Consider the following 20,429-nt stretch of genomic DNA (forward strand, 5'->3'; position numbering starts at 1 on the left):
CTACCGGAGACAAATTCCTTGTGTGTTTTTGGACATACTTGGCAAATAAGGATGATTCTGATTCTGATTAAACACATATATCGAGATGGCAAGAACAATGGATAACACAAAAATATTGTACAGTACAAACACTGCAAAAGAAAAAAAAATAGATTAACAAACTGTCATAACACTTAAGAAAAAAATCTAAGTGAACCGCGACACAGTGGGGCTTTACTGTAGTTAATTGTTAATTCAGAATCAGCGAGCTAGTTTCTTCGCTAATTTGGCGCAAACATATATACATATAACTCATTCACTGCCAATGACTTGAATTCAAATATCCATGTTAACATGGAGGCCTGGCAGTGAAGATTATTATACTGTACTATCTATCCATCCAGTTTTTGTTGCGCTTGTCCTAATTAGGGTCAAGAGTGAGTTGTAAACCTAACTGGTTGCCAGTCAATGGCTGAGCATGTGATTAAGACAAAATTATTCAAATTTATTGCCACACCTATTGACAATTTATCTTGAGAGCTATTTTATTGGATAATTTGGAGCAAATATTGACCCATTAAGATTAGTACTGTATGTACAGTGTTATCTAGCCATCCGTTATCTTGAACTGCTTATCCTGCTTAGTGTGGCGGGGAAACTGGAGCTTGCTTAATGATAAAGTACAGCATGTACAGCTAGCTATATTGTACAATTATATATTGTAATAAGAATTAGTAGAGATTCGAATCCTTAAACCGAGAAGCATCTTCTCAAATTTAACGATCTACAAGGCTTCTCTCACTGCATCCATCAATCTGCCCTTTGCTTCCTACCTGGCAGCTTCATTTCCAGCATCTGGACTGATCCAGCCACTATCCCTCCTTTCAACATGTCCAAACCATCTCAAGATGGCCTCTCTAGCTTTGTCTTCAAACCTTCTAGTCTGTGTTGTCCCCCTGATGAGCTAATTCCTTATGCTGTCCATTCTTGTCACTCGCCAAGAGTATCAAATCAAATGTTAAATTTTAGGGGAAAACGACTCCTGATAATGTAAGTTCGTGAGCAGGCTGTATGCAAATATTTAGTTTATTTTTTATCTTTTCACAGAGTGGACTCTCTAAGTGCTTCACATAGACTACAGCAGGGGTGACCAAACTTTTTGGCTCAGGGGCCACATTGCCATAAAAAAATTGGCATGCAGGCCAGCATTAATTTTACATGCTACCGACGAGGGGAATGCTTTTTTGTATTTATTTTTATTTTACTTTGTTTTACTATGCTGTCTGCTGCTAGGTAGATCTTATAACTTCCTGACCTGGATAAATGAAGGTTAAAATAAAAATTAATGAAATGCAAAATAAAGTATTTTTATGAAATTTGACTCAAACTCAAACTTCATTCATCAGAATCAACAAACAACATGTTTGCATTAATGTGAAGGGGGATACTGAGATCTCGACTGCAGTAAATGGGGCAGGTCTGGCTCAAAAGCGGTGGTTTTAAAGCGCAAGATGTCACGCAGGTGGGAGTCACTTAGTCTAGTCCTCACGCGGTTCTTATTCATGTTCATGACAGAGAATGTCTTCTCACACAAGTATGTCGAGCCAAACAAGCTCAACATTTTCTTAGCAAATGTACGAATCTCTTGGAACCTGTCTTTATACAGCTGCTGGTAAAAGTTGACAAGAGGGAGTTGTTGGTACCGACTGCGACACTCCGTGTCACACTGCAGCTCAATGAGCTCCAACTGCAGGTGGGCTGGAACGTCACTGAGATCCACGGAAACGGGAGAAGAAAAAAGCGTGATCTCCTTTTCAATAGTTGCAAAATCCCTGAAACGCTGTTGAAACTCCTCAGTCTGAGATGAGATGTTTGCGGCATACGTCCTCATTTGCGCACTGATATTGTGCGCTGGAAAACGGGTCATTATTTCTTGCAGAGATTAAACACAGCCACAGTCTCTTGGCAAATTAGGAAGTTGTTTCTAAACTCAGTGAAAAAATATTCAGACTTCAATTTGTCCTGGAAATGTCGGCCCTCGCTATCAACTTTCCTTTTCTTACTTCCAGTTGCCATTTTAGAAATGGTCAAAAAACAGATCATGCGCAAAACGGCCACGCGAGAGTTCAGCCACAAGTTTACTGCCATCCTGTGGTGAAATATAAAATTGCGCGTGTATTTTGTACTGCCGGGCCACATATTATTGATTTTATGACAGAGGCTTCGGGCCAGTGGAAATATGAACACGGGCCGGATTTGGCCCGGGGGCCGGACTTTGGGCATGCTGGACTACAGCAACACACAGTATATAAAATATTAGAGTTACAACCTCTGTCATTTTAAGTTAATACAAGAAAAAAAAACACGAATCAATCAACTCAAAATACATTTAGAAATAATTTTAAAAATACTAACAAAGTACGTGGCATACTTTACCAAAAACTATAAAACTAATCTAGCCTAATCCTAGTTAGTAATCGTACGAAGTGACTGACTGTAAAGAGCAATACAAAATACCGCAGTCCTTTTATCCCCTCAAGTGGTCCAATGGAGATATCGCAGTTACATATGGACCGGATATGACATCAAGGTGTGACCTTCCGTTTGGCCCGTGTGGCGTTTGACTGCTGTTTTCTGGTTTTCACAGCATTGTCACACGGATAACTAGGAATTGCATCCTAGTGGGATTTAAGTTTTTTTTTCTTTTTTTAAGTAAAATATTTGTCCTATGAATATTTTTGCCGTACAGGTAAATATTTTATACGAGAATTACCTGAGACTATCAGTTTCTGGATATTAGGCTATTATATTGGGCTTGTGCCGCTCATTCATATAATTTTCCTTATGCTAGGCTAGCGCATGCTAACAATGCTAGTAGATGAGTGCGGACGTGACACATGACAGCTGCGATGTTGGACATATAATTTAGCTTATTAATTATGACCACGTTCTCCTGTGGGTAGCCAAAGGTTTTAAGCTCTTACTCTCAAATGGATAGTGCTCTCTTGAGACTAAAATGTTTTCGCTGTATGGCGAGTGGGTGAGATGGAGTATAGCCATTTATTCACAAACCGGCTACAGTTCATTTTATGACGGAACACATTTTAATTTCTTTAACTCCACCTAGCTTTTCCCCCCTCCACAGGTTGTTTCCATACGTAGGGAACAATGGTAAAGTATTTCTGCTGTGCAAGTTCGCTGAAAAGCTCCTGGGACCAAGTTTGCCTTGCTTTCTGGCAACGGTATCCAAACCCCTACAGGTGAGTCCAAAGTCAACACTCTTGTCCATTTGACACTGAGCTTGTACAAAAGTACACTCGATATGTTATGACTCAGGGGTGTCAAACAAATTTTTGTCTCGGGCCGCATTGTAGTTATGATTTCCCTCAGAGGGTCGTTAGAACCGTGAAATGTTTACTCACCAAATCATATTATTACCATTACACAACAAATCGAGGGACAACTAGTTTTGAAAGGACAAGTATAATAGTTTGTTCAAGTATTGCTTAAGTTACTGTAGAAGAAGGGTTTGGTAACAGAAAAATGCAATATCTCAACATTGTTTATTATTATGACAATTTGGAATTTGGGTAAGGATTAACTTAACTTTCATAAACTTAACAGAAATGTAATTCTTTTTTTATTTGCCGATAATGTGAAAATAAGTTTTCTGCTTGAAAGAAGTCCCATTTGTCAAAACATGTATGTAATCTTGATCCTTAATAAATGATCATTTTTAAGTTTTAACAATTAAATATCATTAAATGGACCTTGAAACAGCATGACTTAGCTGGTGCATATGTTATGGACAATGCCAATCACCCTCTTCACTATACCCTAGTGGGCCAGAGCAGCAGTCGCAGCGTGCCGCTCATCTCAGTACGCTCGTGGACTGAATGCTTCTTTAGGAAGTCTTTTGTCCCGACGGCAGTTAGACTGTTAAATGCCTGGACTTAGTGGTTGATTAGGCTGTCTTATATGGTGTATTGCTAATTATTTATTTATGTGTTTGTGCATATACAGTAGAACCTCGGTTATAATTTTTTTTTTTTTAGGCCATATGCACCCATATTACTGTACAGTATAAAATTGTTTTTTTTGTTGTTGTTGTCCGAAAACACCCAGTATAGTACAAAGGTATTGTAAATAAATATTTTTAAAAAAAGCTTGAAAATGTTTGAAACTTTCATATTTTATACAAACTTACCACGCCGGTCTGCTTGGTCATGGTGACAATGTTGACATACAGTACTCATCATAGGCGAATCGCTTTCATGAGCTGTGAGGAATTAGTGTGCGTCCGAGTTCCAAATCCATTGCTATAGACGAACGGTTTGCCAAAAAAAAAAAAACTGTCACTGTACCAAAAATAGCATGAATATGAGCTGCAAGATCCTTGCATTTCCCCAACAAGGTTAATAAAGTATCTATCTATCTAAAAAGCTTAGAGGGGTCTGACCAGCCAAATCGCTATGTTGGCAACACTTACTTTTTTTTTTTTATATATATATAAATGAGGTCCTCTATTTTCGTAGCCATATTGTTTGTGTAAGCAGTGCTGTTAAAAAAATAATAAAGAAAGAAGAAAATAATGTAAAACAAATTGATCTTGCCCAGCCCTACTTACGGGAGTAAATTGTTATATTATTTTGTTTTTTAAAATAATGATTGAATGTCAAAATTCTCACACAAAATTGACTGAGACACCACATCACTGAAATGCCTTGTTACAGGCTATAGTTATAATGAAATGTGACACAATACCGTTAGAAATGTCAGTTGTTATTTTAAAAAGTGTTATATTTGAGTGAAACTTAAGCCGTATTAAAAAAAGTTTGTATTTTCTGTTTTTGAACAATATTTATTAAAAAAAAAAATGCTATCGATGCATCCATACCATCCATCCATTTTTGATAGCGCTTGTCCTCCATAGGGTCGAGGGTGAGCTGTACTGGTTGCGAGGCAATCGTTGGTTATTCAGATAGCCTGATCCATGCGGTTGTTTGTGTTTTGTATGCTTTTCAGTAACCATGTACTGACTGAGGACATCATTTTCCGAGAGGTGACTCCCAGCAACTGCCTCATTTCCAGACGTTTACTGACCAAAACGAGCCGGGCTCCACGCTGGATGGAGCGCTATCTTCCAAAGCACATGGCTAGCTGTGCGTACATCGTGGAGGACTCTGTTGTGGACCCTCAGAAAAGAACGATGACCACGCTTACGTGGAACATCAGCCACGCTCGTCTCATGGTATGACAACCACAGAATTGGCACATTGTCAAGTTAAAGCAATTGTATGTAAGTTATGTTGCCCCCTACGCTGGAATTCTGCATTACAACAACAGCTGTCACCTCCCCACCCCTCCGCGGGTGAATATACACCAATGTAAAAATGAGCTGTTGAAACTCGCGGCATAAATAATACGGATGGAGTGAAATTGTCAGTTCAATATAGTCCATATGCGTGTTAGAACTACTGCGTAGTTACAGTACCTTTTGTTAATCTATGGACACGCATAGATTTGCGGGTTTAAAGCGAGCAAGACACGGAACAGCCACTGCACCACCCCCAAGCCATTCAAATACATGACGACGTATACATTTGTGTTTTTCAACAGTACTTAAAGAGGACATATTTTGCTAAACCAAATTTTTCTAGTATTTGGGATGTAATATTGTCTCTATGGTAGGCTCCTATTACATCTGCCGCCGCGGTCGCATTCTTCAGCCAAATGGGGGGGACGGACAAAAATGTAATCCACTTTGGAATAAGGCTGTAACAAAAGGTAGGAAAAAAAGCACTGTTAATGCTTTCGGGATTCACTATTTGACAAATGTTGTTGGTTGCTGCCACATGTAGTACACAGCCAGTACATGCCAGAAATTCCTGGAACTCCTGTAAAGTTGCTGTAGGCCTCCCTGACTGGTTTTCTTCATCAGCTTTGTTTCTACTGGACTTTTCATGTCAACTGTAAATGACCATGTTGCCTATGCTTCTCCCTCTTTGTCCCCAGTCTGTGGAAGAGCGGTGCGAATACCGAATTAACCCTGAGAATGGCAGCTGGACAGAGATCAATAGGGAGGCTTGGATCTCTTCCAATATGTATGGACTCTCGAGGGCTGTTCAGGTTATTAGAGCACAACACACTAACTGAAACACAAGGGAATAAGTTGTATTGCAGGTATGCACCTTCTGAATAATTGGCACTACTCAATGTTTTCTTGCCTCTTTGCAGGAATTTGGTCTTTCAAGGTTTAAGAAGAGTGTTACCAAGACAATGAAGGGTTTTGAATATGTGCTGGCCAAAATGCAAGGTACAACACATTTAATGAGCTCCTCCAGCAACTTGACTGTGATTCATTTACGAAAGATGAAGTATTCTCACCATCCATAATTTGTTCAAAGTAAAGCAGTACTATTAGTGATCAAGTCAAATGTATTCTGTGGAGCTTTCTTGGTTGCCTGCCAGTGATATTGTCCTTTTATCTAGTAGTGGACGCAAAATGTTTGCACAAAGCTAGAGTTGTGTAACGGTGCTCAAAAGTGGGGCATTTCGACAAGACTACTTTAAATAGTCACTGCTGAATACAAGTTGACAACCTATCTACAGGGGCATCTGAATTGATTAAAAATAATTGTAGAAAAGTTTCAGTAGTTCAATTCAAAAACTAAAACTCCCACAGATTCAAACATATCGGAAAGTACTTCTCATAAGCCCATTTCTTTCCTGATTTTTATTGTCTGTATTTTTAATGGCTAAGGCGCAGTCAAACCTGTCTCGCAGTGTGCGGGGTTCGGCAACTAGTTTTCATAAGTGGCTGACTGTCGGCCACTGGTTTTGCTGCGAATAAAAATTTGAATCGGTGGTGAACGACGCCACAGATGTATTAGCCAATCAAAAATGCAAATGAGATTTCACAAAACAAAATATGGTTCAGGGTACTATGCGTAGCCAATTTTCCACCTTTTAAGGGATATCAGAGCTGTAACAGAGGCGCATGTGTAGAAGGGAATTCAGCGATGCAAAGATAAGGGTGTGAAATCTACCTTCTGGCACTCACTTCTCAAAGCAATTATTGCTGTCCAACAAGTTTTGTACTTCATGTCAAATGCGATTTTGCCGTGCGAAAGCCCACATAACAGTAGTTGTGGATCACTGCGTTTTGTGTAAAAGGCAAAGGTGGATAAATGGTAGGTCTATTATATATAATAAATATATAATTTTACATGACTAGAGAGTCCAACTGCTTTTAATGAGTCCACTGAACATCCTGTGTATATTATTCTCATTACTGGTTTATAAACAACATATCTGAGTTTCCCACTGTGTATTAAAACTGACTGGAGCTGATTTTACATTCTCTCTTCCGAATTGTCTGTTGTGCAGGTGAAACGCCATCAAGGAGTTTGGCAGAAGCGGCGAGAGAGACGGCACTGGCAGCTAAGGAGAAAGCTAAAGACTTAGCCTCACAGGCTCAGAAGAAACAATACGTGTGATGATTCCTTTGCCTCAGATTTCGGGGACACTTTTTTCTTTAAATCCTCCCCAGTGCTTCAATTCATTGTGTGGAGACTAACTGTTCCGACTACATGCCTCTGTGATGAAGCAGCCTGCTTGATGCGGTGGGTGGACCATATAAAGGCCCAAGATGAGCCTCTTCCAGCCCACTTGTACCTGCGTCAGTCATCCTGGTCATGTTCCTCTTCACATCAGCTCACAGGTGCTGTAATTTGATAGAAAACTGTTCCTGTTGCCTTCATGCAACTTCCATGCCTATCATGTTTCTTTTTAGACTGTTTTGGTATGCTATGGTCAACATTTCAGAAATCAATGATTAATGCAGATTAATCAGGGTCAGATTTTTACCTCAAGTATTATTATTATTTTTAAATGATTGAATTAGCTGAACATAACTTGTTCCTCCTGCAAATAATGCTTTGTAATATAACAATTGAAGCATTGTTGAGATAAAATTGAGTACTCAGATAAATGAATAAAAGCAAAAATGCAGTCAATGGACTCTCCTTATAATAATCAATCATCTTTTTACTTGTGTTGACTAAATAAAGCCAAGTTCTTTAAATATAGAACATATTTATTCATAAAAAAAGGTTACAATTATAAAAAATGCTACATAATATTACTGGGCGGAGAGTGAATGCATACAAGGTAAGGCATTTTGCATATACAAAAGGAGGGCAAAATGTGCCTTTGGTTATTAAATATAGAGCAATATAATACATGTATTACAGCAAAATCATGACAAAGTTATTAATAGTGATAAAGAAGAACCATGGCTGTGCAAGAATTGATGCTTTCCATCCACCGGGCATCAAAACCCTCACACGTCATAACAGACTTGAGTGTGCAAATACACTGAATGAATATCAGGCACAGTCATGATTGTGCAATAATGACCAAATCATTCCTGTTACCTGTTATTTCACTTTCAATATACTCAACTCTTAGGAAATAAGACAAGTGCAATGTGAGGATGTTTGTGTGCAGCAAAAGAATTTTTTTTACGACATATATAAACCATAGCAGTGATTAATGTTTTAAGTGCAGGCCACGTATGCCCTTACGGAGACATACTGTAATGCTTAGGAGAAGCTCAATAAAAAAAAAAAAAAAACGAGACCAAATATAGTTTTAAGGCTAAAGTCAGTGTAGGCATATTGAAGACAAGAGAAGTCTGCATTACTTTTGGGGGGGATGTTTTTTTGTTTTTTTTAAAAAACAAATCCCTTACAAAATGAATGACTCTTCATGGCTTTGGATCTGTTTGATATAGCCATCCTAGCCCAGTGATAAGAACTGCTCTTCAGTGCAAATCGACACAGCTCATTCATAACCAACATCATGATTACGCCTGTGATGTAACATTCAAACAATGTTGAAAAACTGCCGTTGTAAAAAAAATGGGGTTCGTTCACTTGTGCAATATCATTGTCCTCACCCTCTTGGTTTTTGGAATGTTCTCTCCTCCTCCCCTCCATACCCCTGCCTTGATGATGATGATAGCTGCGGTCATAGCCAGGCTTTGTCCAAAGTAGAATAACAGTGATCTGCAGCGCTGCATGCAATGTGCACCTCTTCAGAGTCCATGCAGTCAAACACGATGCTCTCCACGTCCACCTCTACATCCTCTGAAAGCAGCAAACAACATGTCATCAAACAAGGAGCAGGACATTTTAAGTTCATCCATACGTCCATTTTCTACAACCCCAATTTCAATGAAGTTGAGACGTGTTAAACAAATAAAAACAGAAAAATGATTTGCAAATCATATTCACACTATATTTATTTGAATACACTAGACAATATATTTAATGTTCAAAACTGATAAACTTTCCATCCATCCCTCCATTTTCTACCGCTTATCCGAGGTCGGGTCGCGGGGGCAATAGCTTTAGCAGGGACGCCCAGACTTCCCTCTCCCCAGCCAGCTCTTCCGGGGGGATCCAGAGGCATTCACAGGCCAGCCGAAAGACGTAGTCTCTCTGAGCACAGAAGTCCAATAACTGATCGGGGGGGGGCCGTTCCTCCCAATCACGCCCTTTCAGGTCTCACTGTCATTTCCCACGTAAGCATTGAAGTCCCCCAGCAGAACGATTGAGTCCCCAGTGGGAGCGCTCTCCAGCACCCCCTCCAAGGACTCAAAAAAGGGTGGGTACTCTGAACTGCTGTTTGGCGCATAGGTACAAACAACAATCAGGACCCGCCCCCCCCCCACCTGAAGGCGGAGGGGGCTACCCTCTCGTCCACCGGGGTGAACCCCAATGTACAGGCGCCGAGCCGGGGGGGGGGGGCAATAAGTATACCCACACCTGCTCGGCGCCTCTCAGTGTGAGCAACTCCAGAGTGGAAGAGAGTCCAAACCCTCTCAAGAGGACTGGTACCAGAGTCCAAGCTGTACGGGGAGGCGAGTTCGACTATATCTAGTCGGAACTTCTCGACCTCACACACCAGCTCGGGCTCCTTCACTGCCAGAGAAGTGACATTCCACGTCCCACGAGCCAGCTTCTTTAGAGCCAAGGTGCCTACCTTCGGCCACTGCCCAGCTCGCACTGCACCCGACCCTTATGGCCCCTCCCACAGGTGGTGAGCCCATGGGAAGGGGGATCCACGTTACCCTTTCGGGCTGTGCCCCATGGGTGTAGGCCCGGCCACCAGGCGCTCGCCTTCAAGCCCCACCTTCAGGCTGATAAACTTTGTTTTTAGCAAATAATCATTAATTTAGAGTTTTATGGCTGCAACACGTTCCAAAAAAGCTGGGACAGGGTCATGTTTACCACTGTGTTACATCACCTTTTCTTTTAACAACATTCAATAAACGTTTGTGAACTGATGACACTAATTGTTGAAGCTTTGTAGATGGAACTCGTTCCCATTCATGCTTGATGTAAAGCTTAAAGCTGTGCAACAGTCCGGGTTGTCCGTTCTCCGGTTTCCTCCCAGATCCCAAAAACATGCATTAATTGGAGACTCTAAATTGCACGTAGGTGTGACTGTGAGTGCGAATGGTTGTTTGTTTGTATGTGCCCTACGATTGGCTGGCAACCAGTTCAGGGTGTACCCCGCCTCCTGCCCGATGACAGCTGGGATAGGCTCCAAGCACGCCCGCGACCCTAGTGAGGAGAAGCGGCTCAGAAAATGGATGGATGAATTTATTTAAAATGTGGACTCGTCGGACCACAGAACACTTTTCCACTTTTCATCAGTCCACCTTAGATGAGCTCTGGCCCAGAGAAGCCGGCAGCGTTTCTGTGTGTTGTTGAAATAATGGCTTTTGCTTTGCATCGTAGAGTTTCAAGTTGCACTTACGGCTATAGCGCTGAACTGACATTGGTTTTCTGAAGTGTTCCTGACCCCACGTGGTGATATCCTTTACACATTGACATCGGTTTTTGATCCATTGCCGCCTGAGGGACCGAAGGTCCCTGCCATTCAATGTTGGTTTTCGGCCTTGCCGCGTACATGCAGTGATTTCTCCAGATTCTCTGAACCTTTTGATATTATGGACCGTAGATGAAATCCCTAAATTCCTTGCAATTGTACGTGGAGGAACATTGTCCTTAAACTGTTTGACTATTTTCTCACGCACTTGTTCACAAAGAGGTGAACCTCGCCCCATCTTTGCTTATGAATGACTGAGCAATTCAGGGAAGCTCCTTTTATACCCAATCATGGCACCCACCTGTTCCCAATTAGCCTGTTCACCTGTGGGATTTTCCAAACAGGTGTTTGATGAGCATTCCTCAACTTTCTCAGTCTTTTGCCACCTGCCCCAGCTTTTTTGGAACGTGTTGCAGCCATAAAATTCTAAGTTAATGATTATTTGCTAAAACCAATCAAGTTGATCAGTTTGAACATTAAATATCTTGTCTTTGTGGTGTATTCAATTAAATATAGGTTGTACATCATTTGCAAATCATTGTATTCTGTTTTTATTTGTTTAACACAAAGTCCCAACCATTGTACAGCTGCACATAAGTGTGCTGTTAGAGATCATCAGGTGTGCCACGGAAATGATCCAATTTCATTTAATTGGTCCCAAAATTATTTAATTCAAATAATGCATCTTGTGTTTATCTATGTCTATACAATTAACCTGTTTATCAACCTGTTTCCATTAATACAACTGAACAATAGCTGTGTTCAACTAAACAGGCCCAGATTTCACACCAAGTACATATGTGAGTAAATTGAGACAAAATCGTCATTATTTCAGTAATATGACATTTTGTTTAGAGGTGTGCCGTGATTTTAATAACGTAAAATGTGTGCCTTGGCTCGATAAAGGTTGGGAAACACTGCTTTTTATCAGTGTGATGGCGTGGGCATTCGTTTTCAATAGGAAAGCCCATGGTGGGGAAAATACACATTTATGTGTGGACAAAACTTTAATGGCTACGATAAAACTCACCCCTGTCTGAGTCCGACCGCTCTGACGACATGGTGGAGCCCAGGCTGTCGTTCCTCATCCGCTCGGCACCTCGCTGCAGCTGCTCCAGACGCACCTGCAGCTCCCTCTGCTCCCAGCGCAGACGACCTTTCAGCTGCTCTGCGCGCGCATCCTGCTCCTGCAGCTTCTGTCATGAAAAACACACAAGCACAGTGGAGAAGTGAGCAGACGGGGGACAACTGTGAGGACCGACCATAATAGGAAAAGTTATCATTTGTCTCTGAACAAGTAACAATAAAAGATAATGTGCAGTTTTGATTAGTGGGGTCAGAGATGTATTCATTTTGACTTTTATGATCACAATGAGAGCCAAGTCGAATGTTACCACTTGTGGTTATGTGAGAGTAAAAAATATTAGAAACAGCTCTTGGTGTCCTGCTGGCCCCACTTGACTTCTCCTCTTCACAAAAAAGACACCATAGCATTTGCCACAATTCTTGCCCAAAGACTAATAATTTTATTATGCTGGACATTTATTTTACCTCGTACATACAATGGCTGAATTATCTCTATTTTTCAAGACTAAAAAAATCGGGCTTTCGATCTGTGGACAATCAGGAAATATGAAACTCTTTTTTTTTTTAATCCTAATTACTGGCATGCAATTTGTTTGCACGGGTATGAGCTGCTGATTGAATAAATTAACATGACAATATATAATAAGGTAACATTTTAAGTGTACCAACAAGGGGAGGATGGGATATTTATTCTGTTTTGTATACTGCAAAAAGAGAAGAAAAAAAAAAAAACTACACCGATCTGATCGGCTTGATCGGTATCGGCTGGTAATTAGCATTTTATGCCGATCGGCTTTAATGTCATAATTCCCCAATCCGATCAATGACTTCATTGATCGACTTCGCAAAAGAAGTTTACGCCGCGTCCCCATCGTGTACAGTATATGTGAATCCAAAAGCTAGTTTCTTTTTAGTCTTGTTGCGCCTCTTGATGTAGTGCTATAAATATCTGACCACCAATAAAGTTATTTTTGTGTGAGCGCACGTCTCAGACGTGTTGTCTATCCCACACCACCAACATGTTTTTCAAAAAAAATAACTTTATTAGTGGTCAGATTCCGGTTCCTCATTTCGATTCCAGTTCCAAACAATTCTCGATTCGGATTCTTTTTAGGGGGCTGGGTCAAAAAAGTTTGCATGGTTTAAATAAGGTGTGTCCAAATTGTGAACATCAATTTTCTTAGCAGCCCGCAGCATAGACTAAAATAATTTGAATCAGGGTACTATATCAACTAGTATCACTATCAAACCTATGAACTAAAAGGCACAGTGTGTGGGTCTCATCAAATTGACTTAATATTCATTGATTGTTTCAGCTAAACGTTAAGTATAGCATTATTAAAATAGTTATTTGCAAATTATCATGTCAAATGGTTTATATATGCAAGTTTTAACTTGACTTCCTGTTTTAAGCATGTAGCCTTTTATTTTGAAGGGTACACACCAGAACTCAGCATTTTGGCACAAAAGGTAACTTCACACGACAGCGGTGAAATCAAAAGTAGGAACCAAATACTTTGTGAAACGTTGATTCCTTTACCTACCCAGCGATGAGGCACAAGTTTAGCGTTTGTGATACTGTGAGACAACGTTTATGTGAATTTTGTTCCAATTCATTCTGATGTAAAGTTGTTAGTTTGACCTTTCAATGTAATGAGACTGTTTCTACTTTCTTTCCAGTATATCCATCCATTTTCAACACCGCTTATCCTGGTTAGGGTCGCGGGAGCCTATCCCAATAAAATTAAATTTTTGTGGCTGTCATCATCTCTCATGTTGGTTTGAACACTAAAATAAATGCTAAAAACCATCAGTGCAGGAGTGCAACCCAACGTTTATCTTGTTACCCGCCTCAGTGTTGGCACAGACGTATTTTATTGTTTCACACTCACCCAACTGACTTCACTGAAGTTCCACACGGTGTAAGCTGAGGCTCGGAGCAAGAGGGAGCATGTCAGACTTCTACAAATTCCACACGACTGGTCATTTATTTTAACAAATAAGGAACATGTTCGCTACCGCCGTTGGGCACAAGTACGTCTTTGTGCGCGTTTTGCTTTGTTGGTTTTTGCTACATTCTTCTTCGGGGTCGGTGGACTGTAGGCATCAAAACTGGGAACCGACATTTTTTAATTTGAATGATTCCAGGAGAATCAGAATGTTGGTCCGGTTCCAATCGCTTCTCAATTTTCGATGCCCAACCCTAAACACAACACTTCTACTCTCACTCTACACTGCTTTTTGTGTGTTGTCATGAAGGGGTAAGTGCTATCACAAGTGTTTTTCAAGGGCCAAACTTTAGTCAAACATAACTAAAGTTTGTTTTTGTTGGCATTTGTTAGTGTAACAGACATGCGACCTAACCAGATGGCACCCGGCGACCCCCAATCTCTCGCTATTCTACATTCCTGCCTCTCCAGCCCTGCTGAGCACGTCTGCGTACACAAGACATCTAAGAAAAGCCTGGGCCACTTATCAGCGAGAGAAACAGGAACCTGGTTTCTCACCCGGACGCTAAATTAACAACAAAGACGTTTTTCTGGTCATACAAACAAACAACCATTCACACTCATAATTCACACCTAAGGGCAATTTAGAGTCTTCAATTAACCTACCGTGCATGTTTTGGAATGTGGGTGGAAACCGTAGTACCCAGAGAAAACCCACACAGGCACGGGGAGAACATGCAAAGTCCACACAGGCGAGGCCGGATTTGAACCTGGGTCCTCAGAAGTGTGAGGCAAATGTGCTAACCAGTCAGTCACTGTGCCGCCCTGAAAAACACTTCTAAGCCATAAATATAAAACATTTATAAAACAATTACTCTGTATAGTTATATAGTAAAATCTCATCGCTTGGCGACAGATTGACACTTTTTTTATGCTACACATACAGTACTGTACGTCTATGTTACAGTTTTATCAATAATTTGTTCATGTTCTGAATAGCCACCCATTATTGCCACGGGTGAGCAGGGTCTATCCCATGCAGCTAATTTAGGCGAGAGGTAGACTGACTACACCCTGGAGTGATCGCAAGCCAATTATAGGGCACATGTTGACAAATAGACCATCACACTCACTTTCTTTAGAGCAGGGGTCTGCAACCCACGGCTCCAGTTCCGCATGTGGCCCTTTCTTCCTTCTACTGTGGCTCTCTGTGACTTTGGAAAATAAATAATGAATATTTAGCATTTGCAGCACGGTGACTGACTGGTTAGCACATCCACCTCACAGTTCTGAGGACTCAGGTTCAAATCCGGCCTTGCCTGTGTGGAATTTGCATGTTCTCCCTGTGCTTGCGTGGGTTTTCTCCAGGTACTCTCCCTGTGCCTGCGTGGGTTTTCTCCAGGTACTCTGGTTTCCTCCCACAACCCAAAAACATGCATGGTAGGTTAATTGAAGACTCTAAATTTCCCGTAGGTATGAATGTGAATGTGAGTGCAAATGGTTGTTTGTTTATATGTTCCCTGCGATTGGCTGGGAACCAGTTCAGGGTGTACCCTGCCTCATGCCCGCAGTGAGCTGGGAGAGGCTCCAGGAAACCCGCGACCCTAGTGAGGATAAGTGGTGTAGAAAATGGATGGATGGAGTATTTCATTTATTTTTATTTTATTTAGTTTATTTATTAAATGTAATTCTAAATTTAAAGATGGTGCTTTTGTAACATATGTCAAAATGTTTTTTTGTGTGTGCGTGTGGGAGACAGTCCAAATGACTCTTTGACTATTTAAGGTTGCTGACCCTTGGTTCAGAGTCTTAAATGACCTACGTGTGTTTTTGGAATGTTTGAGGAAGCAAGAGACAAACTCACACAAGCACGGGAAGAACATGCAAATTCCACACAGGAAGCCTGGAGCCAAGATTCGAACCTCAGAACTGCAAAGCAGACATGCTAACCACTAGCTAACGTACTGCCAATTTACTGAATGCGTTTTGCGAAAGCTCTGTTGTTTTCTCACAGGCTTCCTCCAAAATACTGCTTCTCTCTGGAGGCATTGACAATAAGAACAACACCATGAAATGGATTGTGTTTAGTGTGCCGGTAACAATCTTTCTGGAGAACAAACAGCTGTCATCTAATTTAAGTGTTACTAATTATTTTTTCAATCAATCATTCATTGGGCCTCATTCACAAATGTGCAGCAACATTATTACTCTGCGCACAAGGTGAGCATATAAGCAAAATCACAGTCTGATTCATGACATGCGTAGCAGGCAATTTTCTTCGCACCACCGTGCCTATGTTAATGTATCAGAATCCATTTTTAATGGCGCGCTGGTGGCCACAGTGAGCCAATCTGCATAAGCCATGCCACAATTTCCCTATAACACAACGTCCGTTTGATGCACTTCAGCTAATGCACAAAGGTTGAAATTTGTGAGACGTGGCATTGTAGCGGAATAAAAGTACTGGTACTTCTTAACAGCAGAAGTGTTTTTTCTGGTCTCGTCAACTCCTGTGACTTACCTAAATTAGGTCCCAAGCGCACAGGCGGAACCTCAGGCCAATGCGTTTACATATTCGCCCGCCGCGGAGTAATATTCACAATTACATCTGTGTGTGGATGTTGAATGGATCTAGCAGCCAGCGTTCAAGGAATACGAAACAGCCTATGATGTTAGCGACAGCGACCCCCACCCAAGCAAAAACTAATTGGATCTATACGATTCATGTAGATGGCCTATTTTGAGTTCAAAATGGCGAATTTCGCTGAAAAGCGACTGATTTGCATGTATGTAAAAAAAATTTAAAATGAGATTCTCCCCCCCGCCCCCCATATGGCCCACCCCTACTTGATTGATACACAAACTCTGAAGCCTTGGATTAATGAGAGCGGTTCGATGGATTTTCCGGGTGGACAATCAAAGCATGCCGTGCAATCTGCTCGTTGCGTGACAACTGCCAACACAGACAGCGACGGATACACACATACAGGTACATAAATACAGCACTTATAAGCACTTGAACTGAACATGGGTAAAAATGATGAGAAGTGTCCTTTTAACGGTTATTTAGGACATTAGTCAACTCATTAGCAAATTCCCAATTTAAGTTATCAATAAAATTATCATTTTTTTAATGAATGACTATTTCGAATACATTGTGCATCTTGGGTAAAAAAATGTGTGTTGGATGTTTTTTTTCCCCAAAAGCTGATAATTATTTGCGTACGCATGGTCTGAGGAGGTACTAAATTTCTTTGCAGAGTACCACAAAAAAACAAGTACAAAAATATTGATGAATCACAGATTTCTACGTCAAATGCGCATACAATTTAAGCACAAATTTGTGCGTATGCACGGCTAGTGAATGAGGCCCATTGTTTTTACATTAACAGTAAACTTATCACACCTGTATGGGTGGGAATTTTTTTTTAAAATGTTACTTAAAATATCACCTGTGCAGTTCGTAAAGGTTTTACAATAGCCACGGTTTCTATTTTTCTACCTTGATGTGCAGCTTGGCTCGCCTGAGTAAGTTGAGCGTGGTGTTCCTCATCGAGTCTGACGCCAGAGGAACTTGCTTCTTGAGCTGCTCCAGGCACTGCCTCAGCTGAGCTCGTCTGAGAAGCACAACAACAGCTTGTACGACCGCAAGTCATCCAAATGTGGCTTATTATTCCAAACACTACCATATTAGTCACCTGTTTTTCTCCAGCTCATTGTGCACGGACCTGCATTTCCACAATGAAAGTCAGGTAAATGAAAAATAAATAATGGCAATAACCACCACACCAAGTAAAACAAGCAAACCACAACCTCTTGTCAGCTGTGTGTTATGCAATGCTTTCACCTATTTCCACCAGCAGAGATCTTCTTGCTCTTCTGTTTGCTTATGTCATAAGACAGAGTCGGACTGGGAGGCAGTAGTGAAGCGTAGCCATGTTCCGCCTCTGGAAAACACATCACATATATATGTCAGACTCAATCCATCCATTTACAGTATTTTCCATTGTTAGGGTCGCTTGTGTACAGGAGCCTATCCCAGGTGACTTTGGGTGAGAGGCGGGTGCACCCTACACTGGTCACCAGACAATCGCAAGGAACATGACGGGAGAAAGCGTTGGAGTCCACGCACGTAGCCTCTCAGTGCGTTTCGATACTACCTTTGAACAATCTGCTAAAGTTGCGCAATACACTGCACAATCTAATTTTGCAAGAGTTGTACAGTTGTCAAATATGTTTATTTTTGCGGTTTTACTGTTTCTGTTCTTTTATTGATGCTTATTTTCATTTTACCACATACTTTGTAAGGTGACCTTGGGTGGCATAAAAGCAACCCCGACATAAAATTAATAATCATTGTTTTTGTGTTATGTATTTTTTCATCAGTTTTTATAGCTTATATTATGATGGCATCCATGTGAACAGCAAACAAAGATTTTTATTCCACAGGGGAAACATGTTCCCCTACTAGTTATACTTTGAATCTTGCCTACAAACAAGCATTTACACAATTTAGACTTTAGAAGCTACGTGAACCAAACGTAAATATTTTTGGAATGAGTAGTCAACGAGTAAACCTACGTAATGGAGAACATGTATACTACACACAGGGAAGGCCAATACTTGAACCCAGACCCTCAGATCTGTGAGCCGGACGTGCTAGCCACTAGTACACCATGCAGCCGTCAAACTCATTCGTTAAATGGGCTCTCAACAGATCTGTATTTTGTTTCAAAATACATTAAATATGTTTGAAGATAATTGCTGAAAACATAGGCAACGACATAATATAGTGCTGTATTGTTGAGATATAGTTTAAGCATCTTTTTCACCGTTTGAATTTCCCTGATATTGTGGGTGGAGCTAAAATCCAGCCCCATGACATCAATATACTATATCATATACTTTCTCGTGCGAGTTTCCTCTCCCACTATATAACGACAAAGTGACGTCATTCTGTTTGGCTATGCTGCTTAGTTGTGAGTTAGCTGAGCTAAGCTTCCATAACAAGGCCCATTTACCACTCCGGCGTGCAATTAGCAAGCTCCCAAAAAATGAGGAAATAAGAAAGCGATGGATTGACTCTTTGAAGACACACGCAGATGGCGAGCTGAACATCAACCACCACCACCCGACTCTGCAGTGCACATTTTACGACGGATAGTTTTATAAACTTTCACCAGAGACAACATGGCTATGTGCATAACTTGATGCAAGTGAATGGGGCACTGCCGAATGTCTAACTACCTGGGCTTCCTCCTACCGTCCCGCTGTCGTCAGGTGCCGTGTTCGGCTGTGACATTAAGTCACCAGCGACGAGGGTAAGTTGACTAGTGGGTGCTTAGTTTAATGATTATAGTCCACAATAACCATTAAATTGTGAAGTTGAGCCTCCTCATGTGATTTTACATCATAAAAGCTATCACCCCTTCAATATGTTTGCTTTTGTCACATCCATTTGACACGCCCAGAGTATCTGAGAGCTGGCCCTTACTATTAAAGTTTTGAAACCTGATTTTATATACTTCGCGATTTTCTTTATTCATTCAAATTTGGCAGGCTTGTTTACATTACTCTTCTCTGTGGTGTGTAACATTTACATGCCATTTTTTTGGGCCTGCTTCGTGCCACTTTAACTATTCTTTATTATAGCTATTTTTTAACAGTCATATGTCACCGAGCACCCCCTGTATTAAAACATACACGTAAATAACGTCGTCTAAAATGGACGAAAAGACAGCGGCGAGACTGTCATCTGCATCAGCGGTGTTTGATTTTGGCGCCATCGCCCGCCACAAATTTTCCAACTGTTGCAAATGTCCCAAGCCTCTTCTGTAAAATCTCCTTAAATGCGAGCAAAGTACTGCCACTGAATTAAAGTGGGCAGCGTAAAACGTTTTCCCTGACATGTTCACTCGCCGACAGAACCACACAAAGCCGCTTGGCTCCAATTTGAAACTAGGGCAGATTGGCGCCCTTGAGTACAATGATGGGAGCGATATGTATGTAGGTCACTGAGTCAAATGGAGAGCTCGTCCAAAATGGCTTGCCGTGTATATCGATCAGTTCGCATGCTGTCTCGCTTCAGTTCGCCCTCATAGTTGCATTCGCTTCATTGTACGTTTTGTTGTTTTGACAATAAGCAACTTCGCCACCAATAGACTAACGTTTGTTGTGAACAAATAGACACCGACCTCGCTCTCTCCTCTCCAGGAACTCGGCAGCGCGAAGAAGCACCTGGATGTTGCAAATGGACCCTTCCATTCTGTTCATTCTTGATTTTGTTCAAAGAACAAGCTCAAGGACTCAGTAGCCTAAAGCTGGTGAAGCAGTTTCTGACCGACTGACTTTGCAAGTGTGCAACGGCTCAATCTAATCCACCCACAGCACTCGCTGAGACCCAACACTGGCGCTGCCTTCACGGTTCAGACAAAACTCGGATATCGGAGAACTCTCACACAATAAATAAGTGCAGTACAGTCAGTATCCATATAAACGTACCGAATTTATTAA

The 20,429-nt window shown here is 41.2% G+C and overlaps 2 protein-coding genes across 3 annotated transcripts; one reads left to right on the top strand and one right to left on the bottom strand.

Moving 5' to 3' along the window:
* The first annotated feature begins 2,603 nt into the window (after positions 1–2,603).
* prelid1a (PRELI domain containing 1a) lies at positions 2,604–12,164 on the top strand. Its single transcript, XM_061686186.1, has 6 exons — positions 2,604–2,728; positions 3,125–3,239; positions 5,005–5,230; positions 5,995–6,108; positions 6,217–6,295; positions 7,369–12,164. The coding sequence occupies exons 2-6, from the start codon at positions 3,148–3,150 to the stop codon at positions 7,476–7,478; spliced, it is 621 nt and encodes a 206-aa protein (XP_061542170.1). The 5' UTR covers positions 2,604–2,728; positions 3,125–3,147; the 3' UTR covers positions 7,479–12,164.
* On the bottom strand, positions 8,093–20,328 carry mxd3 (MAX dimerization protein 3). Of its 2 annotated transcripts, XM_061686184.1 has the most exons (7): positions 20,111–20,328; positions 17,764–17,863; positions 17,615–17,644; positions 17,419–17,533; positions 15,050–15,130; positions 11,912–12,077; positions 8,093–9,131 (listed from the first exon to the last, which is right to left on the bottom strand). In XM_061686184.1, exons 1-7 carry the CDS (start codon positions 20,187–20,189, stop codon positions 9,013–9,015), a joined length of 690 nt encoding a protein of 229 aa, XP_061542168.1. In that variant the 5' UTR covers positions 20,190–20,328; the 3' UTR covers positions 8,093–9,012. The 2 variants fall into 2 exon arrangements, with proteins under 2 accessions (XP_061542168.1, XP_061542169.1); XM_061686185.1 differs by lacking the exon at positions 15,050–15,130.
* Between the last annotated feature and the right edge of the window lie 101 nt (positions 20,329–20,429).

The sequence above is a fragment of the Phycodurus eques genome, chromosome 9 (assembly GCF_024500275.1).
Source record: "Phycodurus eques isolate BA_2022a chromosome 9, UOR_Pequ_1.1, whole genome shotgun sequence".
Classification (NCBI taxonomy): domain Eukaryota; kingdom Metazoa; phylum Chordata; class Actinopteri; order Syngnathiformes; family Syngnathidae; genus Phycodurus; species Phycodurus eques.